At 38.4% G+C, this 25362-nt stretch overlaps 1 protein-coding gene across 1 annotated transcript in view; it reads left to right on the plus strand.

Moving 5' to 3' along the window:
• Positions 1 to 2027: 2027 nt before the first annotated feature.
• The window catches only part of atg7 (ATG7 autophagy related 7 homolog (S. cerevisiae)), a 96237-nt gene continuing 72902 nt past the window's right edge, over positions 2028 to 25362 (plus strand). The window contains exons 1-12 of the mRNA XM_036124562.1: positions 2028 to 2525; positions 5172 to 5394; positions 5513 to 5567; positions 8377 to 8494; positions 8636 to 8713; positions 8831 to 8947; positions 11021 to 11167; positions 11434 to 11522; positions 16274 to 16395; positions 18212 to 18302; positions 20931 to 21075; positions 23204 to 23362. Coding sequence (XP_035980455.1) covers positions 5223 to 5394; positions 5513 to 5567; positions 8377 to 8494; positions 8636 to 8713; positions 8831 to 8947; positions 11021 to 11167; positions 11434 to 11522; positions 16274 to 16395; positions 18212 to 18302; positions 20931 to 21075; positions 23204 to 23362 — 1293 coding nt within the window. The 5' untranslated portion in view covers positions 2028 to 2525; positions 5172 to 5222. The remainder of the gene's footprint in view (positions 2526 to 5171; positions 5395 to 5512; positions 5568 to 8376; positions 8495 to 8635; positions 8714 to 8830; positions 8948 to 11020; positions 11168 to 11433; positions 11523 to 16273; positions 16396 to 18211; positions 18303 to 20930; positions 21076 to 23203; positions 23363 to 25362) is intronic.

Here is a 25362-nt window from a genome sequence, read left to right on the forward strand (position 1 = left end):
ACCATGTTTCATTTCGGGGATGGTGTTCTTGGTGTAAGGGATGTGTTGGGGTTGTGCCAGACATAAGGTTTTCCTTGGTGGCTGAAAAGCGCAATTGGGTCTGACTAGAGAACCATCCTCCACACATTTAGGGAGTTATCCATGTGCCTTTTGGCATACTCAAAACATTTTTTCTTATTTTTAATACTAAGTAATGTTTTTTTTTTTCTTCTGCCCTCTCTTCTATAAAACTGAACTCTATGGAATGTATGCTGTATTGTCGTCCTATAGAAAGATCATCTTGTGTCTACTGTGGAGTTCTGTGGAGTTGACTCTTGAAGATAATTGGTTGCACTAGAAACCTTTAGGAGCTTCATAGCAAAGGGGATGGATATGTGAAATATGTGCACATGCCAGTTTTTGTTCACAAGCTGTGGATTATTTTGTGCAGATCCATCACATAAAGTAAAATAAGAAAATTACAGTTTAGAATGCAGCAACACATAAAGAAGCCAAGGGGGTTGGGTGCGTTTGAAAGGCACTGTAAACTGGTTGGACTAAGGCTACTGAAGCTTTTAAACAATATTTAAAGTACATTATAATTTACTCTGAAATGCACAGGTAACCACTGCAAGATCAGATGTGGACCCATTGTCCGGTATTAGTTGTTGTAGTACAGTTATGCTTTGAAAAGATCAGAAAGCAGAGCATTGCAATAACTGGTTCCGCTTGTAAAAAAAAGCCTGTGTGCTTTTATTTAACGCTAGACACTTTTTAAAAAGGAGCCCCAATTTTCCATTTTAAGTAATACCTTTGTGAAGAACATGCATGCAGCCAAAGTATAGCTTTATGCAGATATTGCCATAGTTTACCCAGTTATTTCTATTCTACAGCAGATGGTGGAAGAGCTTCAAGCTGCTTTTCATCTGCTCAATGGCTTAAAGTTGTTTCCTAATGTGAAGAAAACAAAATTCCTGCATGCCTTTTAGATTCCATTTTGAGTCTTTTATTATCAAAATATAAAAAAAAACAACTTGTTCAGGGTATTTCTGAAGGTCTGGTGTACTGACCCCCATTAAGCCTAAAGAGTCACATGTAATGGGAATATTTAAGAAAAAAATATATATCAAGGAGAGTCCCCTCCAATCTGATAATATGTTTAACATCTTCAAACACTTTTATGTTGGCATCATTATAAAGTACTTTGACGGTGGAAAATACCTCAGTGTATACTAAAGATTAATGCTTTTGCTTTGTTTCTTGATGTGAAAATGTAGCACTTGCCCAAGAACTTGGGTGTGCTTTCTCTCTCATTTTGTTTCGTTCTAAATAAAAGACAAACTAAGAAGATAAGGTACAGTACTAAATATTTTTATTGCACGAGATTCAAGACACAAGTCTAGACATAAAATATAATCAACCAACTAAAATCAGCTAGGTGATGGAATGGTTTTTGTACATATTTCCTCTCATTTACATGTTTTTTTTTTTTCAAACAAATTCCATCACTATAATTTACAGTTAATCCTCATATTATCCACACCCTTGCTGATTTATGTTTAAAATAATCTTTTAATTTGACCAACAAGTTTTGATCTAAAAAAAAAAAATCAATACTTCAATCTCACAGAGAATCTGTGCAGGAAGCTAAAGATTAGGGTGATGGCAAAGAGGTCTTCCAATCTCAAAGGCTTCCCCAAAAGCTCATCGCCAAAGATAAGCTTCAGAAATACCAGGGGAATCATAAGGCTTTGATAGCAGCAGTGTAAATAAAAACAGATTATTTATTATACTCTCAGTACTAACTTTGCATTTTTTTAAATCTTTTGAAACATGTCCAATTCATTCCTTATAACAAAATAAAAAAAGATTCAATTAAAATAATGTCAAATATTGATTTAAAATATTGATTTAATGGATACGCTGGGGATAAATAAAAAAGTATATATATATATATATATATATATATATATATATATATATATATATATATATATATATATATATCCTTAGCGGAAGCTGTGCGGGGTGCTGCTTTCCCAGGCTGAATAATTTAGACACGGTCCCTAACTTACAACACGCTTCCCTGCGTGCCTTACTTCCCGGTGACCGCACAGGTGAAACTAAGAATGACTTAATTAATGCATTTTAATAAATATAGCATAGTGAACCTGTATCATAACTGTAGTGCTTATGTGAGGCTTCGTCAGCTGAGGCCAATAGTAAAGCTTATACAACAAAGTGAGTGGGTTTAGCAGCCTCTCTCTAATCAGCGCATCACTTCATCTCTCCGTCCGACATGAAAAGAAACGGCGCGTACAGCTTCCTGTCGGTTTTCTCCTGCCTCGTCGTTTGCGTGTTCCTGTTCCTGTTCTGGTTCTTCGTCTTTTACTCCATGGTTCTGGCGCCGTAAAACAAACACAGAAGAAGCCGCAAACAGCTAAGCTAAAAGTGACGTGCTGTTTTTTTTACCCACACTGCACCGCCTTGTTGACAACAAGCCGCGCTGTCACATGACCACCTGCAGCAGGAAGTAGCAGCTGAGGGTGAGTACAGAGCCACTGGGATACTTTGGTTTATAAAATGCGTCTTTATGGGCTGAAATTCTTGTCTGTGTCAGCTCTCGAGAAGTAACTCTTTTTATTTCATTGTGTTTGAGCCACGTTTCAAATGGTAATCACCAATGAAGGTTTATGCTTAGCAAAAGTATTCATATTTTGCCATCTTTCCACCTGGAACTTCAATATATTTTTAGATTTTATGCCGCACGCCAACATAAAGTAGTTCATAATTGTGCATGGAAACCATACGTCGCTCTTATTTTATTTCAAATAAAAAATCTGAAAAGTGTGGTGGATTTTTGTGTTCACTGCCTCTGAGTAAATTCTTTATACAACCACCTTTAAGCAGCAAGTAGACCTGCACACATTCTGGAGTGTGTCTCTGCATGCTTTGCACATCTAGGGGCTAAATTGTTGCAGAGTAATTCCAGCTCTGTCAGATTTGACAGAGGAACTTGTGTGAAAATCCATTTTCACTTGCAAGAACTTCGATTAACCTCAGCTGCAGTTTCAAGCCTTCTGCAGGATTCTGTAAGGGTTGTCCTGTATTTGGCTCAGTTCATCTTCCCATCAACCCTGACTAGTTCCCCTGTCCCCGCTAAAGGAAATATTTTGGTGTCACCATGTTTCCAGGCATGGATGTTGTATTCTTCTGGTATACAGCATACGCTTTCTGCCACACACAATGTTTGGCATGTAAGTTAAATTTTTTTGACCAGAGCATGTTCTTCCACATGCTTGCTGTTCCCCCTGCATGATTTGTGATTGTGTAAAAACTGCAAACAGACTTCTTACGGGTTTCTTTTAATAATGTTTTTTTTTCTTCTTCTTGGTGATCATTCTCTATGCATAGATTTATAAAGTGCACAACTAATAACTGCTGTTTATCTGTGGCTATCTGCATCTACTCTATAGTTACCCTGGGCCTCTTGGCTTCTTCTCTGATTGATGCTCTCATTGCTCAGTTTGTCAGTATAGTTGGTCATTCCAAAAAAGTAAAAAACAAGACAACTGGACTTTTTCCCGAAGTTTGAAGACGTTTCGCTTTCTATCCCGGAAGCTTTCTCAAGTCTCAAAAGCCATGTGTCTGTAGAGAGGTTGTTTGGTTTCTCCAATATAAAGATCAGAACGTTCCTCACTGCACTGAACTGCATACACCACTCCTATCCAGGAGTCTTTGCCAATTCTGGCGGCTCCCACTTGAGCCACAAAGAACTGAGTGAAAGTCCGGTTTAAGCCTGTTTGCTGTTGTGATGACCCGGATAACTGAGAATTTGCACCGGCTTGTTCCTCTTTCCTTTCATTTAAGTTCTGTGCTCCTTTTTGTACATCTGTCACATAAATTCCAACAAAATACATTTAAGAAGATGATTGTAATGTGAAAAAAATTTAATTGATACAAATTAGTTTAGTCATAGCACAATGACCTTGTTTTATATGCACTCTCCTGTCGCTTTAAGTGCCCTAACTCGTTTAAACAGATAACAAATCAGCCAAACACAACTTCCATGCCTTTAGGCATCTAGACAAGATGAAGACCACATGCTGAAGTTCAAAATGACATCTCTCTGTTTTACAGAAAATGGTCTGAAAAAGAGAAAATATTCAGTAACTTGTCAACCAAAATGTAGTGTTGATGTGAGAGAACAGATGCGATTTGGCAGAGTGGTTGAAGGTGACAGAAAGAAAGCAGCAGCTCAAATAACCATGTTTTACCAGGAAATGTAGAATACTCTGAATGAAAACACGTCATCCCTCAAAGCTTCGGCAGCAGAAGAACACACTATGTACCGCGCCTGTCAGCTAAGAACAGGAAACTGCAGCTACAGTTAGCAACTTCCCCAAATCGGGCAGTAACGATTGGAAAAGTGTTGCCTGGTCCGATGAATGTCTATTTAAACTTCGACATTTAGATGATGGGGTCAGAATTTACTGTTTACAACATGAATCTCACAGAGAATCTGTGCAGGAAGCTAAAGATTAGGGTGATGGCAAAGAGGTCTTCCAATCTCAAATCTTTCCCAAAGCTCATCGCCAAAGATAAGCTTCAGAAATAAACTGTAGCTACAGTTTGCTGTTTATTTCGCTTTTCATCCAGATTTCCGTCTTGAAACTGAAGAGAAATGTGAAAAATTATTTTGTGTATTAACTGGATCACTTTTTGTTTTTTCAAGAGATTTTTTACGGCTCTAGTGGTTCACTTTTTAACAAAGTAGGCTGACAGGAAGGGGGGTGGAAGAGGGGGAGCGACATGCGGCAAAGGACCACGGGTCGGAGTCGAACCCGGGTCGACCGCGTCGAGGACTAAGGCCCCGCTGCTTTAGTTTCTTTCTTTGGATTTTATGTTAAAGGATATCATCTGTGATACTTGCCTCAGGTGCTAAAATCAATGATTTTGTATGTCGCAGCAGCTGAGGATCATCCATTGATTCCACTGCCTGTTTCCTACTTTTCAACAAAGCTTCTGCAACACAATGAATGCCACGCTGTTCCTAATTACATGCCTTCATTGGCAGCTCTGCCAACAATAGTGATTGCGTGTGTAAATGAATAAATCTTGTCGGTCAAATCCGTGATTGTCACTGCATTTTTACCACTCTGTGTTCTAAATAGATATTGTGTGTTTTGCAGCCCCCTTCTTCTTCATTGTAGTGTTTGTATAAATTGGTCTCTGAAGTCCCGATGGCGTCTGACATCAGTGGAGCATCGTCCTCCTCTGCAGACCTCAAGCTGCAGTTTGCACCTTTCAGCAGTGCTTTGGAGGCAGGTTTCTGGCACCAGCTCACCCAGAAGAAGCTCAATGATTACAGACTGGACGAGAGCCCCAAGTGTATCAGAGGATACTATTACAATGGTAGGTGGTAATGTATCATGGTGTTTTTTACGAAGATTAATGCCAAAGTCCTGCACTTCTTATATTAAGGAAAGACTGTTCACTGAAATACAGTTTTGTCCTGGATTAAATCCTACAGGTGACCCTGTCGGCTTGCCCACTCGTCTGACTTTGGAGTTCAGCGCGTTTGATGTGTAAGTATCAAACAGTTTCCTTTTGAAAGATCTGAAAGTTTTTTTGTTGAAATTGCATCTTTATTACTGCAAATGCATAATTTACATGGTTATAACATAGAATGCATCAAAACCTATTTGGCCCGACAAGAATGGGGAAAAAAATGGGATAAATGGCAAATACAATGTTCATGGTACACAAACAGTTGAAAGGGTTAACTTTTATGAGTTTTTATGGTTGTAGACCTGTGGCATCAAGTCATTTAGAGTCCTAAAATATGGAAGAGCTGAAGAGGCAAGAAGTAAGCCATTGTTGGAAGAAAGCCATAGGGCGTCCTAATATCAGTTTGTTGAAAGTCGTATAGAGGATATAAACAAGTGGAGGAAGGTGCTCGGATCAGACCCTATCAGACCTATATGCAAAAGCAGGAAAAAAACCTTAACACATATATCATCCTAAACACACCATTCCCACATTGAAACATGGTGATGGCACCATCATATTGTGCAGATGCCTTTATTCCAGGGTGGGAAGAAGGATGGCGGTAAAAAAATCAATTCTGGAAGAAATCCTGTTAGGGGTTGCAAAAGATTTGAAACTGGGGTGGAGGTTCACCTTCCAGCAAAACGTTTTGATCAAAACATGTTTTGAATGGTCCACTCAAACATGTAGACGTAAAGCTATTGGTAATCCTGTTCAGAAAAAACTTTTTGTTATACTGGGAAAAATCATCCTTCCATCCTGAAAGTAGTCGATACATTATGTATTCAGAAGAAGGAGGTTGAAAGTCGTTCTCTGTGGGAGCTGCAGGCCTGTAACAACTCTTAATGAATCCATGTCCCTTGGTCCAAAAGCATGGATTGGTCAGAGTTTTGTTCCTGCTTTCATTCCCCTCTGTCCCCAAAGTTCCAGGAGTATCGCCTTATCTATTGGTTGTCCCACATGCACTTCTAGTGTTTATGTATCTGGTTAGGTTAGCCGTTCATTGTAGCTTCGCTGCTTTCACCGTACACTTTGAACATGGCTGAGAGTCGCAAGAAGCTAACCGCGTTCATGTTTATGAGAAGAGGAAAGACTCAGTAGAAAGAAATAAGACCGTATTGGAATTTGGGAGATGTTTAAGACCCGATCGCCATAAAGAGCGGAAGAGCGAGGTAAGCCGGTCTTGCACATGCGCAGTTATTCAAAAGGCGACTTGGGGAAACCTCTGGAAAAATTGCCAAGCCTAGATTTAAATTAATATTAGTAGAAGTATGCACAATATTTTAGAATTGCTGCCTTCAATCCAGTCTGACTGACTTTGAGTTATTTTTCAAAAAAGAATGTTGAAAATTATGGTGCACTTTTAAACTGAAACACACAAATAAAAGCATCTGCCTCTCCTGCATGCCATATTATTATTGCACAGGTACTTTGATCAGTACCAAGCACTTGCAGGAATATGCGGACATAAAATTGTCAGTGCATACTGTTTTGGGTAAATGCGTGTTCTGTACAAACATTCTTGGCCGCGATGAAAAATTGGTTTATCTTGAAAATGAGACCGTCCTCATGCAGCCCCCAGTAGCCACCATCATAATCCCAGTTCTATATACACTTGCTGCACTTTCCCTGTTGATTTGCATTCCCACTAGACTGCCCATTCATTTGAAGACTAGCATAGAGCAGAAGTATTATGCCATAATGTCCAGAAGTATCAGTCGGTTTAGATTTGAACAAAAGCGGGAACAAGTGGCGCATGTTCCAGCTACAGAGACGCACATGCAAATGCATTTCCGCCCATTCCAAGTTGCTGTGTTTCCCCTCCTTACCAACTACAGCTGAAGCCCCTCAGTTGTCTTGCCAGGTGATTCAAGAGTCTCCATGTGAAGTGGGGCTCAACACACCTTCTGCAGCACTCAGATGGGACCAAGCAGACCTTCATCCTTTGGGTCTTCAGTCAGTCTCTCTTTGTCAGCAAGAGCATTTTGCACCAATTTATAAACAAAATATATGGCTCAATCTTAATTTTTACTTTTCAAAGTTTTATGTAGTTCGTTTAAGAATGAGAATGAGCTCTTTGTCAATGCTCAAAAAAAAAGAAAAGGAAAAAAAGTAAAGTCCCTATTTAGCATTGCAGTTCAGAAAAAGATTGCACTGCTGCCCATTCCCGCCAAATCTGGGCTCTCACTTTAGAGAACAACACTCTGCTGCACTTGTTTCACAACTGCACTTTTGAGTGGTAAACTCGAGATGGAGAGAAGAATAGTGTGCAGGTGCTGAGGAAAATAAGTGTTCAAATCAAACACGAGGAGGGAAGAACTAATCAGTTTCCTGAAACAAACCTCTTCAAATACACATAGAAACACGCACACACACAAAAACACACACACACAAACACACACTGTCACTCACTGAGCCAATGAGTCGGGCTCACCTGTAACTCATCTCTGCACAAATGGGGTCAAGAGAGGGAAGGAGAGAGATCCAACTATGCACATGAGGTGAAATGATTTGATTTAATGCATTACAACATAAGGTCGTGTTTGCATTAAGCATGCCTATAATCTGCTAATGTATCTTTTACCTTAAATCTTAGTTTTCAAAGCACCAAAAGCTTTTTTTTTTAATCTTCAAAGTGTACAAAATACGTCAGCATAAGCTATTGGTGTGCATATCTGTCTTCTACTCTTAAAAGATTGTTCAGTTCTCAAATTTCCTCACATTGAGACACATGTCATACACCCGCGTACATGGTGGGACGTGTATTTTTCACCTATTCTTTGTTTTCTGATCACCTGCTATATTCTAACAGTTCAACTAAGAGTGAGGGTTTCTTTTTGTTGTTAGTGATGGTCCGACACCGGCTCGTTGCTGTCCGGCTCTTGGTACGCTGTATAACACCAACACACTCGATGCCTTTAAGGCCACTGATAAGAAGGCTCTGCTCGAGAAGGAGGCCAAAGAGGTAAAGGGCGTCCTCAAGGGATTTTCACCGACACAAATCTGTTTTCAATTCATTAATGTGGGTGTAGAATATCTGTGAAAACCTGTTAGCGATGATCACTAAGTTGTGATATGCAAAAAAGAAAAATAATTTCATCGGTAGATATGGGATGCCATACAGTCCGGGGCTGCACTGAAGAACCCGTCTATCCTCTGCAGATTCATTCTACTGACCTTTGCAGTATGTATTTATAAATAACCATATAAATGTCTTATTTCCATATATCTGTGATTTATTTTTTTTCTGTAGATGTGGACAACTCCATCATGTTCATATCCCTCTTGAATTTCTTTGCAGGACCTGAAGAAATACCATTTCTACTATTGGTTCTGTTTCCCAGCACTTTGTTTCCCAGAGGGATTAAAATTCATACAGCCGCCTGTTGTCCTAGAGCAGGTTTTCTCACCAAGACAGGTTGGCTTTTTTTGACTTGCTACTCGCAAAATAAAATTTGTAAGTTAAATTTTTTTAATTTTTTAAGGTCATAATGTTACATAAGTATTACTCCTTTTCTAAAATGAGAGCTTTTAGTCTAAATTTGTGTTCACATTTTATACAAATCTTTCTGACGTTAGTAAAAACCGTATTGTTAAAATAAAATTTCAAACGCATTCACAGCAGACTTATATTCTTGATTAGAAAATGATACAACGCCCAAGTAGAGCGAGTTAGGCTAAATATAAGCAAATTTAAGTGATAAATACAGCATTTCTCAGCATTTAAGTAGAGATTTAATAAGTGTGCTGCTGTTTTAATGCGATATAAACTGTCAAAATGAATCTTTTTTTGTGGCTATAACTAGATTTTACATAATTAGTAATCACATTAGTTGTAGGACTTGGATGATTCAGTTACCTGCAAATTTCCAAGTCAGAACTCAAACTTTAGCAGGTATTTGGTCTTTCTCACTTTGAATTCAGACAATCTGATTTCTTTGCTATAAGTAAAACAGTTTTAAGCTGTTTTTTACTATATTTTACCAATGCTCCATTACCTGCCTTAGTAATACCTAAGGCAACATGATGTATTAAAAAAATCATTTGATGGAGGCATTACTGATAAACATTGATGATTTCACTTGCCATTAATCATTATTTTGCTCACTCCTCTGCTCTCATCTGTACTTCCAACACCCTTTGTGATCTTTGCTACTAGTACTGCCTACTGCAGCCTGATTCCACCCAAAACACTGGATATTACTTTATCATGCAAAATGTAAATTCACTTGTGATATAGAGTATCTGGCAAAAAATTTGGAATAATTTTTTTTTTTTTGCAATATTAATATTGCACACCCTGATGCCGCAAAGACGAGACATTTGCGAGATATTGTGAAGCCTTTTAGCAGGTATTCTAAATGCTTTTGGCATGTACTTATTATAAATATTTAAAATCTTTTAGCAGAGAAATGATAGGTTAGATCTGGACAAGCTCCTTTAAATAAACAATTTTAGCTGAGGGTGTTTGTTTTGAGTTTCTAACCTGTGTTGGTATTTATCAGTGTTTCAGAGGATAAGTAGCTTGAAAATGTCGAGCGATAAATTTATACTGCTCAAAAAAAACTAAATAAAGAGAACACTGAATAAATGCAATATTCTTAGATACTTTGTTCTTTACAGTTGAATGTGCTGACAACAAAATCACCCAAATTATCAATGGAAATCAAATTTATTAACCCATGGAGGTCTGGATTTGGAGTCAAAATTAAAGTGGAAAAACACACTACAGGCAGATCCACCTTTGATGTAATGTCCTTTAAAATGAGGCTCAGTAGCATGTGCGGCCACCACGTGTCTATAAGACCTTCCTACAATGCCTGGGCATGCTCCTGATGGTGGATGATCTCCTGAGGGATCTCCTCCCAGACCTGGACAACACATCCACCAACTCATGGACAGTCTGTGGTGCAACGTGGCGTTGGTGGTTGGAGCGAGACATGATGTCCCAGATGTGCATAGATTGCCTCTAGTTTCCACCTGGTGTTTATTATGTTTTAAAAACAGCAGATGAAATTGATTGTCAATCAGTGTTGCTTCTTAAGTGGACAGTTTGATTTCACAGAAGTGTGATTGACTTGCCGTTACATCATGTTGTTTAAGTGTTCCCTTTACTGTTTTGAGCTGTGTATTTGCATATCAAGATCTCACAGGAAAACTGAGTCTAAATCTTTGAGATGTTGATGTAAACTAAAAACATAACAATATTTTAGTCTTGGCATACCTAGTAAAAATGTTTTTAATATATATATATATTTCTAAATACAAAAGTATTTATTTAAAGTTATTACACTGTGTTTCGTTAAAACACATCTGTTCATAATATATAAACATTCTAATGACTATATAATTTAAATGTAACTTTGGTTATCAGGGATGAAGGAAAAAGCCCTACGTGTATTTATCTGTCTTGTAACTGTTTCTACTACTGAAGAAGCTAAAGCTTTACTGTTTTCAAGCACGTTCAGTGATTTAACAATTTCCCTGTCAGATCTCAGCCCTGCAGGAGGCCTATGATGGCCTATGCATGAAGAGAGGAGTCACTGGAGTTCCTTTCTTCCTGATGAAATACACTGACGACGCGGTCCAGATGGCTCCACTTGAGGACTGGGAGACATTTTTCACCGATACTAAGAAGGTATTTTCATAAAGAAACTATGTTATGCAGACCCAATAATAAAGTGATTTCAAAATGTTTAAAAAGTTGCCACACTATATGAATATTTATTGCCTGTATAGTTCCTTAAAATGTTTTAAAAGATTTGTGGGGCATCTTCAAATAGGACTCTTCCTATTCTTTTTTTGTCATTTTATTTCCCTAAAATCAGCGCATGTTTTTTAGACACTCCTACACAGAAACCCAAGTGCTCTGGAGTATTAAGCACTCCTCTTATACTTTTCCAGGTCACTGTGGGCGTCTACGACCCGTGTACTCTGTCTCAACATCCAGGCTGGCCTTTGAGAAATCTCTTGGTCCTCCTGGCAAAGCAGTGGTAAACAATACCTCTGTGTCTGAGTTTGTGTGTGTCTTTGTTCATGAAGAGAAAAGATGATGTGCGCTGAAACAGTCATTGTCAAACAGTGAATCTCAAAAGGTATTTGTGTTTGATGAAGTCAGTCTGATTTTAAGCTTTAAAAACAGTGACTTACTCACGTGTGTGACAAGTAATTACATTCATTTGTGACTTCAAAATTACTTTTATTCATATCATATTCTGATAGAATTTTTTTTTCTTTGCTGCTGGTGCACCAAATTTTCCCACTGTGGGACAATAAAGGATCTTTCTATTTTATTCTATGACTACCAGGTACATCCGGGCATACTACTAGGCAGCTTTAATGCAATAAAACACTGCAGCTTATATGTTAAGCAAAATTCTTATAAAGAAACACTATTGGTTTTGCTTTTCTTTACTGAAGGTTAAATATTTTAGGGAAACGTACAGTGTATAAAAGTCTTCACATTGGGAAGTTGGTTGAAGTCGTTAATTGTGTGTTAGACATTCGGTATAAGAGTTCTGGGAAGAGCACGATCAAATATTTACACAGAGATCAGGGAGGAGGAAATACAGGTGTCCAGCGGAGTAACTCTGACTTTATATTTATTATATCTCAAACATGATATGATACAGCCAACCTGTTGTAGGGAACTCTGTCGTCGTTTCTCACAGTTCTGAAATTTTAAAGCAGGGCAATTAAAATTAATGTATTACTGTAAATAAATATACTTCAAAGGATTAAATTCTCAATTATAAAAATAAGGGGTGCATCTACCATCTACCTGATAAGGGCTGCAAAGAAAAAAAGAAGCATTTCAGTAATTAACCGTTTCAAAAGGTCTTTATTGAAAACATAGGCGGGTAATGACTCAGGTAGTTGAGTGGATTATTCACTTGCAGGAGTGTGGGCAGTATAAGTGAAATCTTGACCTCTTGTTGTGAGTCATCTGTTACCTGAGGCTGCATTTTGTAGAGCTACTGAAGATTAAAGGTGCTTTGAGGTGCTCCTATATTAATTTAACAACACTACTTTGTGGTTCACTACAATACTGGGTCTGATATTAAAAGCATAATTAGTGTTTCTCCTATGAATCTGTTTATAAGAAGAATAGTACGTTTATAAAAATATTAACGAACAGAACCTTTTAGTTTTGTGAGGTGTTTTGTTGCTGAGCAGTCTACAAATCATACATTTTATTGCTCTAGGTGCTTGTTTCTACAGATGGCTGCTAAGCTTCAAGTACACATTTAAACAAATTTAAAAGCACAACATTTAAAGTTGCATGTATTTTATAACAATACGGCATTAATTAAATCAGAATGTTGTACTTCACCATGCAGACAATAATTGTGTAGATGTTGTGCATTTCAAAAACAACTGATCACGGTTGAGGGCAAACTCACAACGCAACCTGTAGTTATAGTAAAAAGTTTGCAGTAGTATTAAAAATATATATTTTCTTTGCATAAATACAAATTGTAATTTCTAAATAATTTAATTTAGTTAAAGAAATTGCCCCACTAAACCCAATAAGAAGTTGTCAGCTTTGGTTGTAACGGCTGCAATTAAAGGCATACTATGCAACATTTTTCAGTTAATTAATGTGTTCCATACCGATTTGGATGATTAAATGAGTCATTTCAGGTCAAACAAAGGTTTTCTCGGCCGCCCTGGGGGTCTGTGGGGGAAATACCGCACTTGCAATTGCAAGAGCTCACGGCCCGCACACACAGAAGTCTCGCTTTACGGAGAGAACTCCATGTGTTTTTGCCCTGCCATTCACTATATGCACGCGCGAAAGCAACAACAAAGAACCGCGTGTTAACGTCAAATAAACATGCAAGCATATCGAGTTTTATTATTAGTATTATTATTATAATCTTTTATGTTGGCGAGACACTACCGCGGCGGCCGCGGCGAGGCTGCGGCTTGGCGAGGCGGTGGCGGTAGCGTATCGCCAACATAAAAAAATAAAATAAATAAATAATAATAATAATAAAACTGGCGAGGCGGCGGTCGAGGCTTGGCGAGGCGGCGGCCGCGGTCGCCTCGCCAAGATAGCGCTGCGGGAAGCTTGATGTTCATACCTTCACTGTGTTAGTCATTGTTTGTATTGCCGTTTTTTCCACTTTTCGTTGCGTTCGCCTGTCTGCTAAGCTCAAAACAACCGCGCCTGGCTTGACGGAGGAACCAGAACAGCTGAGCATCTTTACCACAGTGCACTTTTACTTTCGCCCTCTGGGGGGAGCCTCGCTGGAAAATCAACCCCTGTTGCATAGTATACCTTTAAGTATTAGGAATAACTGGTGATGACTGTTTTAAGTCGCTGTGATGAAGTTTTGAACCAGTCTTTGCATATTATTTTTTATTTAGCCACAGTAAAAGGTTTTTTAGAGGACTAGGGGGTGGTTTATCGTCAAGTCACTTTGATTAGCCACTCCAAAGCGTTTAAAAGAGCTTGAGGTGGACTTGTTGATGTTTGTTGGGTCATTGTCCGGCTGGACAACTTGAGTGTGCTTGAACTTAACCTCATGAGCTGATGGCCAGAAATTCTCCTTTAGCTTTTGCTGCAATAAAGCAGAATCCCTTTCTTTCAGGCCCTGAAAATGTAAAGCAGCACCAAACCACATTACTACCATGTCAGACTGTTTGCACTATGTTATTTTTTTCTGGAACGTCTCATGTTGTTAAAATATTGAGAAGTATTGCTTTCAGATGGAAGACGGTAGTTCAAATTCCACCTTTCTGCTGGACTTGTATTGCATGCTTAACATGTTCTGCTTTGTGAATCAGGTGCAGAAATAAAAAAAGCAGCATGTGCAAAACATAAAAAAAATTTTTTTTACATTTTGCATTGGCTTTTCCTCCTCAATAGATTAAAAGCTGTATTATTAAGGCTCTTGTCCGCCAGTCACAGATGTCCTTCTGAAGGTGTTGGCGCCAGTTTGTGAGGCTGCTGAAATCTGTTTCACAGGTGGCAGAGATGAATTAGTTGAACCAGACTATCAGTGATAGACAGGTGGCTGACCCACAAAGGTCCTGGTAATGTTATAATCTCCGAACGTTTCTATGTCTGCTCAAGATGATTCATTTGGCTGTTCCTCTGGCGTTCACATTGTAGAGACACGTGAGAGGCATCTCAATTTAAAAAGCTGGTCCAAACCTTAAGATGAGAGCAGTGTTTGATTTTAAGGGAACAACGCAGTGAAACAAAACGGGATAAGGTGATGTTTTGTCCGTTTGACCAAATCAGTGTAGACTGTGCTTTAATTATTTTTGTTCTGCTTTTGACACACACACAAGTCAAATCGAGATATACAAGTAAAGAGGCGGAGAAGCAAAACAAAACTACAATTTGATAACATTTTAGAACTACAGAGTTTAACAACTGTAGTTGCAATGAACTAGTTAATGGCATCACAATCCATAAACAGCAACTAGTAAAACTACTGATTGAAAATAAACTTTTTGACTTACTGGGCTACATTTCTTTTTTTTAAAGCAGAAAGTTGCTTGATTTACAGGTATCACTTTTGATCATCCTTCCTTCCTTCCTTCCTTCCTTCCTTCCTTCCTTCCTTCCTCTTACTCGTTTTATCACTTTTGGTCACTTTGAGGTGATTTCTGACTTCTCTTGGTTAATGAGCTGTGGATATCCTGAAGCCACTCCGAACTGTTCAGGATGCTCAAACGTAAACGAAACAATTGGAGTACCTAAAGGAACTAAACACATTTAATAATTAATCAAAATAATATTAATATAAAATATTACATACTGCACAAAAGATATGATTTAAACTGCAATCAAATGTTATATAAATATACTGACAATATGTTTGTGAAGATTCTCAGTGATCCAGGTCGTTATCAATCCAAAAGAAAGGTTAAAAAATAAAACATCTGGACTTCTATTCTGAAGCTGAAGACATTTCGCTTCCCATTCAAGAAGCTTTTTCATTTCAAAATGTCTGGAGTGGTGTGGAGTTCCCAGCTTTATAGACCTGCATGCGAGGCCTCGTTAAGGGTTAACTTTGCATGTAGATTAAGCTGGAACTGATCGGCAATCAAAATGGATTTTTTTTTTGTGTGTTTTTATTTATTTTTTTTATTAAATCTTAGATCTTTCCTGGTTAATATTAATGTTTCTAACACACTGATTGAGGCTTTTGCTGTGTGTCACACATAAAGATGTCTTTAGCAAAATGCTGCTAGTTTATTGCTGTAATTTTGGCTGGATTTAGGGGAGGAGATGCTCTGGAAACTCCAGAGAAGTGATTTACAGTTAGCATTAGTTGTTATCACTCAGCTCAGTCTGTTTTAGCTCTGAATCTCATGTTTGAAAAAGTTTTTTTTTATTGACTAAAGTAGGTATTCCCTTTGAGCTATGCCTCATCGCTTTAAAACCTAGATATAGTTTCCATGGAGCCAGAGGAGGTTATCATCTAATCCAAACAGTGCGTGACTGCACTTTCCCTCTGCGTCAAACAGAAGCTATCTATGATTAAATATGGAATCAGAAAGTAGCTGTAATGTCTCGCTTATTTGCCTGTTTGGATTTTATTGTGCAATCTGACACATTTTGAACCATGTCAAAAAAACAGTGTTGGTACGTGTGGGTATTAAACTAAAATTGAGAAAGGAAATAAGAGTTAACTTTTATTTACCTTTTAATATATGAGATTATCCCATGTGTGATGTGTCGTTTTCGTTGTTTGGCTCTTGACGATGTCCTTGTTTGTGTCAGGGGCTCTAAAGTGGACCTGGTGGAAGTGCTGTGTTTCAGGGACCGGACTCTGCAGGGAAATCGCTCCATCCAGCACAGTGTCGTCTTCCAGGTCAAACTACCCGAGCTTCCCAATAACTCAGGTAGTGTTGATGTCTGTGCCCACCTCTAAGTGTCTGCTCACATGTCTTTGCATTTTCTTAAAGATACTAGGAGCGCTCTTATCCACATTTTTTCACTTCCGTTCCGATCCCTTATCTCCGTTACCAAAACGATTCCGATACCACAGCTATTTTTTTTACCACAGCTATTTTTTTTAATAGGCTTTTCTATCGGCGAGTATGAATGTAAGCAGGTATATCCAAAAATACAACTTGGGATAAGTGTAAGCTAACAAAGGAAGTCATAAAAACAGTAAATCGTGTTCACAGGAAAATTCCCATCCTGAAAAAAAAGTACAAATGTGCGGGTTTCAAATTTACTGTATTTATAAAATCCAAGAGAGATATCCATAAAAGGTAAACCTCCCTGTGATTTTTAACATAACTTTAATCACTGCAGATTTTTCTATTATTATTCTACTTTATCTTACTTTTCACACTCCTAATTGTAGCAATTTGAGATATGTAAACTAGATCTAAAGTGGATTATGAAAAGCATGTATTATTATTATTATTATTATTATTATTATTATTATTATTATTATTATTATTATTATTATTATTATTATTATCTAATACTACCCAGCAAGGGGGTTACCCTCTGTTCAGGAAATCCTTTCCACAGTTAGCAGCCAGCTAGCAGAGCAGCCGACGGAGACGCTGGAGACTTTCCAGCAGAAAACATTAAAATGCAGTTTGTGGATCGAAAATGTCAGCAGGTTGGATCAGAATTTTACGATCCGTAAATTAAGTTGGTATCGGAGCCCGATACCAATTCTGGATCGGATTAGCTCCATCCCTAAAACACACCCTTTTTTTACCTATAAATCTCTCCATACCAGTTGTGATTTTGTCTGTTTGTTGCTGATGCAAACCAGATTTTAGTTCACATTCCTCTGAGAAAATACTTGCTTCAGCCTAATCTCGCAAAGCGTCTCTGCTATCCTTTTGTCTGCCGAATTAGGAATGAAAACAATTTAAATGGTAATGTCTGCATGGGAGGGGGAGTTGCTCTCTGATCTGGAAAAGGTTTTTGTTAAGTTTCAACGAGGCGTCTTTGTTTCCCTCGCCCTTCGCCGTCAGCACAGCCCAGCTTTTAATTAAGTCACTGTGAATGTGTTCGAGCAATACAAATGAATTCAGCTATTCTGTGTGCAGCCTCATATTTGGTGCCGTTTTGAAGGTAATAAAGCCATCCTTGTTGTTCTGATTTTTTTTTTTTTTTTTTTTTTTTATATATATGCCCGAGGATAAGCATTGCTGCCAGATACCTTGTGAAATTAAAAATAAAAATGCCCCCATGGCTGTAACTATTTACAAGAAAGCTTGTTCAAAATAGAGATTAAGTAATGTCACGACTTCTAATTCCAGTTTGTTAATTTGCTTATATTACACTACAGCACACAGCATCATGTGTGTATTCAGCATGGCAATAAACAAGGAGTAATGCAGCAGTGCAGTAAGTAGCGTTAAACTGCATATAAAGGTGCTAGAGAGACCAAGAATTTACATTTATTAATAGATGAGGCTTTATTACACTAACTTGGAATCCTTTAAATTAGTTTTCAATTTTGAACTACTACAGATAATTTGAAGGTATAAATTTATTTTATTTTTGAAGCAGAAAATGTTTATTTTGACACAAACTAAAAGTAATAGATATTTGGCTCTATATATCACAAATGAACACGTTTAGTTAATGTTAAATCTAGTTGTATGATTAAACTGAATGAGAAGCAGGACTTTGTTGTTGTTTGTAAAATGTATTTTTACAAGTTTGTGCTTAATATTATTTTAGTGTGTCTCAAAAGTGTTGGATGGGAGAAGAACCCAAAGGGGGCTTTGGGCCCACGAATGGTCAACCTGAGTGAATGTATGGACCCTAAAAGGTAAAACGTCTAAAATTCACATCTTTGTCGTATAACTGTGATCAATCTTTTGCTACAGACGTTCACAGCTGCACCTAAAATTAGGTGCAATCACTTCTGCAAATTAGGTCTAACGGCAGAATGTATTAACTAACAGCTGTTCAGAATAAACTTTATGTTTATCTGCATGCTCCCATTTGCCTGTTGCTTTGCTGTCATTACACCTGAATTCCCCTCTGAAGGACGTTTCTTTTATATACAAATCAAGCACACAGTTTAAAAACTAAAAACAGCCTAAAATCAGAGGCAACCGGATTTATACCATATTTTTCGGACTATATAGCGGACTCAAAATTCTTAGATTTTTCTCAAAAATTTATAGCACACCTTATAATCCAGTGCACTTTATAATCCACTGCTAGCCTCGTGAGACCATCCTGATCTCGCAAGCTTTCAAGGTTTCACTCGCAGATCAGTCTGGCTACCCTCCATTAAAGAAAATTTGGAGCTGTTCACCAAACGAACGTCCAATCAGCGTTGGCTTTGAGGCGGGTTGAGGTGTGACGCAACGAGACGCAACGAGGAGCGACAGTTCAGGCTAAAGAACATGGCGGCTTCAGCCGACGAAACTAGCGTTAGCGTGGCTATCGAGCAAGTTTTATCGGAATTACAGAGTATTTCTTTGCTGAGCTAACGAGCCTTTACCTGCAGCAGCAAGAGTAGCTTGGCTTGTGGTTGTGTTTTCGTCGTCGCTCTGTTACGAGCAACGACGAATCTGATTGGTTTATTTGGCCCGTCTATCACCAACATAGGCCAATCAGCTAACCAGTATTTTCGCCCCTCCCCAAAATTACTTCAACGGAAGGTTTCCAGATGGATATGTGGAGCAAATCTATCTGGCGGAGTCAGGTTAATCCGCTGCACCTTATACATGATTATCATTGTGCTTACAATGATAAGCTTTAGGGAGTTTGTCTTGCAATTGGCGGGTTGCCGGTTCGATCCCCCACACTGACTGTCTCTGTGTCCTTGGGCAAGACACTTCATTCGCATTGCCTGCTGGCGGTGGTCAGAGGGCCCGGTGGTGCCGGTGCATGGCAGCCTTGCCTCTGTCAGTCTGCCCCAGGGCAGCTGTAGCTACTAACATAGCTCACCACCGTCAGGGTGTGAATGTGTGTGTGAATGGGTGAATGACTGAACTGTTGTGTGAAGCGCTTTGGAGGTCGTCAAGACTAGTTAAAGCGCTATACAAGTACAAGCCATTTACCATTTTACTGACTGATTTTATGTGGTACAATATGCTAAAAAATCTGTTAAAATGTGTAAGTACGACTTTGGTTAGCAATGAAGCCGCTCTGCTCAATAGATAATCGGAACATTATAGTACACTGTGTCACTACCTGATCGGACCGCTGAGCTGTCTATAAGACTGCCTGACTGTAAGGAAGAATATGTAATGCGCCTTACAATCTTATATGTGGACAAAGACACACAGAGACACGTAAATTCACGGCGTGCCTTATAATCCGGTGCGCCGTATGGTCTGAGAAATACGGTACTAAGGATTTTCTGGAAACATTTCTGAGTCGGGTTGCCATCGTTTTAAGCCTGTTTGCCGTTGACATGACCCGGATAACTGAGGTTTTGCACAGACAGTTTAGAAAGCTAAACATAATTGATATTAGAGGTGATTTTTTTTTTTTTATTAAGCACACAATGTCACAATTTAATGATCAAATGAATTTCTTCATGATTTTTAGTACTGTTATGTCCTGCTGCAAAATGTGAAACCAACTTCTGGGAGCTGCGTTCCTGACCAATCTTAGCCCACTCCTCTTGGTCAAAGGCCTCCAGTTCTTTGAATTTCCTTGGTTTGGTGCTAAAACTATCTGTTTTTATCCAATCGGAAATATCCTATGGGTTCACAGTCAATTGTCCATGATTGCCACTCGAGTATTTCCCTGGACTTCTTCTGAAACCACAACCTGGTGGACTTGGGGATCATTGTTCAATTTGAAGGTGCAATGATGCCCAAGCTTCTCTGGGTCAACGATACTTTAACTTTAAACCTACACATTCTGTTTCCAGCTGTATCTGTACGAACAAGTGGGGCCTTTGCTATCTTTTTGTATCCTTCTGGTTACATCTTAAATTCCCCTGATTCATCCAACAAAGTATTTGATCAATTATGCCTGAGCCCACACATTAATTGCAAATATGTGCTTTTATGAAGAATTTTGTCCATGGGGTGGAATAGCTTTAAGTCACCTTAAATCTCTGCTTTATTTCTTTTTTTTTGTATATATGTGGATACACTGTATATACCTCATGCACCTTTCCCTCCTTTTGGCACCTTCTTTTGATTACTGAGCCGATGTGACACGTGAATTTCTCCACTGTGAGATTAATAAAGTCTATCTTATCTTATCTTTGAAGCTGTTGTAGTGGTTTAAAGTCGGATTAAGTTTTGAGTTTTGATAAAATCCTTCTAGTAAGAGTGTTGTTCGACTATTTAAACTGCTCCTCTGGAACTTGTTTGTTTGCAAACACATGCAATTTTTAGCTTTGCGAATAAAACCTAATTTTTGAATAATTTTAGGTGCAACTGTAAAGCATAGGTATTTGGTTTTCTCACTCTGCTCCCTGCAGACTTGCAGAGTCATCAGTGGACCTGAATCTTAAGCTGATGAGATGGAGGCTGGTCCCGTCTTTGGATTTGGACAAAGTCGTCAGCACAAAGTGTCTTCTTCTTGGCGCTGGGACACTGGGCTGCAATGTGGCCAGGACTCTCATGGTAAGGCCTGAGAGAAGGATGCACGCTCTACTTCCCTCTGTTACTGTGACAAAAACAGAAACATGTGTTCTTATCCTCCATATACAAGTGCATCTAAAAAAGTGTAATATTGTGAAGTAGTTAAATGTTTTCTGTCAGTCATTTCACAAAGTGGGTTTTGTATATTAGTTCATTACACTTAGTGAAATATTTAAAGTCTTTCTTGTGATTTTTCACCATAATTTCTTACAGATAATGAAAATACAAAATTCAGTTTTTCAGAAAAAGTTACATATTGGAGAATTAGTAGAAAAATATAAAATCATTGTGTCACAGAAAATGATTTTAACACAACTGCAAAGGTTTCATGACCATTTAAAGGCTGGTTGCCACATCCAAGAATATTCATAGAAAGTTGAGTTGAAGCAAAAAATGCATTAGGAAAAGGTTCACTTGGAAGTGAAGGTGCCAGAGTCTAAATGAAGAGCAGAGAGGTACAGAATCCATGTTGCCTAAAGTCCAGTGGATGATTTGGGGTGCCTTGTCATCTGCTGGTGTTGGTCCACTGGCATTTTTGGAGTCTATAGTCAACACAGCCATCTTGCAGGACATTTTAGAGCTCTTTAGGCTCACTTTATGGAAATGCTGGTTTTATTTTCTAGTAGGAATTGGTACTAGTCCACGCTGCCAACAACTGGTCCGATGACCGTGGTGTTGCTTGTCTGTTTAAGATGTACTTTTTTTTATTTGATCTTATAATATTCTGATAATATTCTATTTTTTTATTTTCTGTTTTCATTAACTGTAAGCATTTATCATCAGAGTAACTAGTAATAGATACTTTTATGTGAAATTAATATTATGTGTGAGTTTTGACTTTTCAAAAGATTGACAAAAATATTGAATTTTTTTCATGCTTATCAGGAGATGTACCAGTAAATAGTAGAACAAACAGAACATTTGTGGATCTGGGTGTAACTCCTTTCTCTCCATCAGATTATCGAGTAACCTAATTTGCAGTAGACTGGAGTAAAAGTGCAAAGTTTTGTTGTTGGGTACCAACAGCCATTGATGGAGAACATCCTTATGGGAGGCAAATGTGCTTTACTGACAACAAGCTATTCTTCATATCATCTCAATGTATGAGATGTTTAGTAGCTCATGTACTCATAATTTATACTCATAATTTTAATTTGCTCTCTAGCATCTGGTGCGGTTTTAGACCACAAAACTGTCTTGAAAATCCACCCTGTCTTTACTCAATAACAGCTGTTTCAGATATTCCTGCATGTGTCACCATTGTTATGATCATTGTTTGTCCTCCACTATGAGGCGTGGGTGTGTTCTGGGTAGTCATAGGCCCAGGCAACCGTGCCCCACTGTGTGACATAAGTTACAGTTAAATTATTTAAAAATCCATCCATCCAACTATCCATCCATCTTCTTCCGCTTATCCAGGGTCAGGGTCGTGGGGTATTTAACCATTAAGGTATTTTATTTGAAGATGAAATACCTAATGGTTATGTAGACATTATATTTTGGCCATCAACTCTTGTTCTGGTAATCACTGTGGTGAGAGTAGCTAGCTTAACAAAAGCATCAATTTCGGTGTATTTTCTTGCGAATATGACCCGTCTAAAGTCAAAGGCTTCTGAAAAGCTGCTAGCATTCCCAAATCCGGCTTGTTTCATGACAAAAAGAGGTTGAAAGTACTAAATGATGAACAGAGCGGTTAGTCTGTACGCTATCTTGCCTTCCTGTTATCTGCTGAAAGTCTTGCTCTCTCTTGCTGTCTCACAGCCTGATTAAACCACAGACGTGTCTTAATGTGTGATAGAAAGTTTTCTTGAAACGGCTTCTTATCTCGCTTCCTCTGACTCCACTTTATACATGTTAGTGATACTGACTGTTACCTTTTAGTCTTCTTCCCTCTGTTGCATATCTTAGGGTTCTGTTGTCAGCCCGAAAGGAGCTTGGTGTGGTGTGTCCTCTGATCAGAATCTAAAAGCAAAGTTGCAAAATTGTTTCATTCTTTTGTTTGGAAATGTGTTACACACGCTACTAAGGTTCTCTGAAACCTGACAGAAAGTCCCGCTAACGTCTGTTTTCATATGAATAAAACCTTTTATCCTTCCTTGACCTTCTCCAGGGCTGGGGAGTGAGACACATCACGTTTGTGGACAATGCAAAGATCTCATACTCCAATCCGGTTCGACAGCCACTTTTTGAGTTCGAGGACTGCCTCGGAGGAGGGAAGTCAAAAGCTACGGCAGCCGCTGGCCGTCTTACCAAGATTTTTCCTGGTGTGGTGAGTTAAACAATAAATATTCCTCTCTGGGTTAAAACTTACTGTAGAAGGTCAGCCTAAAAACTAAATGAAATATTTGTCGTGTGAGTAATTACGCAGTTCTTTTTTTAGCCTCTTCCTACAAGACCTTTGATGCATTGAGCAAATTATTCGACAGTCCAGTAATTCAAACCTTTTCCTTGCTGAATGGCCGTATCTAAAATGGCCAAAATTAGGAGAAAATGAGAAACCGTTTTATCTGCATATTAAAGGAGCCGGTTTCATTACTTTACTAATTAATGACTGGGTCCACTGTGGGAGATATTTTGGTTGGATTAGCAACTGAAAAAGCAGCCAGTCACTCAAAGCAGGGCACAGATTTGGTGTGATAGAGCTTACTCATTATTAAGCCTCTTGGAACTGCAAGGGCCGTATGCATATTTATCAGTTTTAATTATCTGTGCACACCTGTGTGCAGTACTATAAGTGTTGATGATAGTAAACTCTGTTCATAATGATGCAACATTGTCAGCTATCATGTAATCTCTCTTTTCTGACCACAAAAATGTTCTTCTGTTTTCTTTTGATGAACCCTACATATACTTGGCTGCTATAGTTTGATCTATACAGGTCATTAGCACCATATGTAGGTTAAATACCCTGAACACGATTCAGGTTTTTTTCAGATATTAAATGCTGTTTTAGGCATATTTGGAGCTTTGTATTGTGAAAGAAAACCGCAACCTGTTTGGTTAAAAATAATTGCATCCTCTTGCAGTTCTGAATTCAGACTTATTTGTATAACTAAAAGCATCCTCGAATTTTCTCGTCCCCACATTTGACAGTCTCGTCATCCGCCTACAAATTGTCGGAAGTTGCACTCAGTTGAGCCCTACACCTCGTTTGTATTGCAGTCACGACGCTGCAATTGTTTTTGCCGGTAATGAGATACAGTGGTCTGGGATAATAATGTCACCTGTGATGTGCTCTGGAAAATGCACACACAAGCAGGTGCCGCCCCGTCATGATTATTGCCGAGTCTCTCTTTTTTCATTTTCTTTTTCTCCTTTTCTTCTGGAAAAAAATACTGGAAAGCACAACACTTCCCCCTTTACAGACAGCCCAGCTGAATCCTTACTTTTCCATTTTTTTTATTTGTTATAAAGGGTCTCTGCTTTCCTTTTCTTTTTTTCATCGGGTTGTTTTTCTCCAAATACAGGAGCATCAGGTGCTGAAAGCAAAGAACTCCAGTAATTGAAGTGAGAAAATATGGATCAAAAAGGTCTCAGTGTCGAAAGAGGCAGCAGATTTCATATTTTGCCTGTGGACAAATAACATCACCTGACATTTTCAGAGTTGCTGGGGGAGTCGTCGCCAATAAATTGCCAACATTGTGGTTTGGTTGATGGAGAAAAACTGTTGTAATGTTGGTTCATCATAAAGTCTTTTCTGTAAGGGGTTTCCATACACTGAGATTTTCTTCCTCTCTTGGCAGCAGGCCGGTGATATTTATTGTGGTAATTGCAACGTGATTTACTATCTGTACAGTGTGAACTCACCACCCAACTGCTTAGCAACACTTGCGTCAAAGTTAAATGTAAATGTAAGACTTTGTTAGCAGCTCCCACTCTTGAAATATGTTAAGAGGAGGCTGGAATATCTACTGATTCAGTGAAAATGGCTCTTCTTCTTGTAATCTCTCACAATCTTTGCCCTCTTTTGTTTTTTATTTGAAATTGCTCTTGACTTTTTCAACTCTTTCATTGTGGCATTTCCAGACATAGTAAGCCAAGGTTTATTTTGCTTCACCCTCTTGGATTTTGTTACCAATCAATATTGTTGACTTGTACAAGACAGCCCAACGTTCAATGATCTAGACTTTTTCCCCCACAATATTTTTCCATAGATCTGCCAACAACATGCAAAAAATGCAAGTTGTAGTTGGTCCATCATTTTAATTTTCAGAAAAAACAATTAGCAATTTATACCCTGGAGGTTATTTAGAGGTCAGGTTATTATTT

The sequence above is a fragment of the Fundulus heteroclitus genome, chromosome 20 (assembly GCF_011125445.2).
Source record: "Fundulus heteroclitus isolate FHET01 chromosome 20, MU-UCD_Fhet_4.1, whole genome shotgun sequence".
In the NCBI taxonomy this organism is placed as follows: Eukaryota; Metazoa; Chordata; class Actinopteri; order Cyprinodontiformes; family Fundulidae; genus Fundulus; species Fundulus heteroclitus.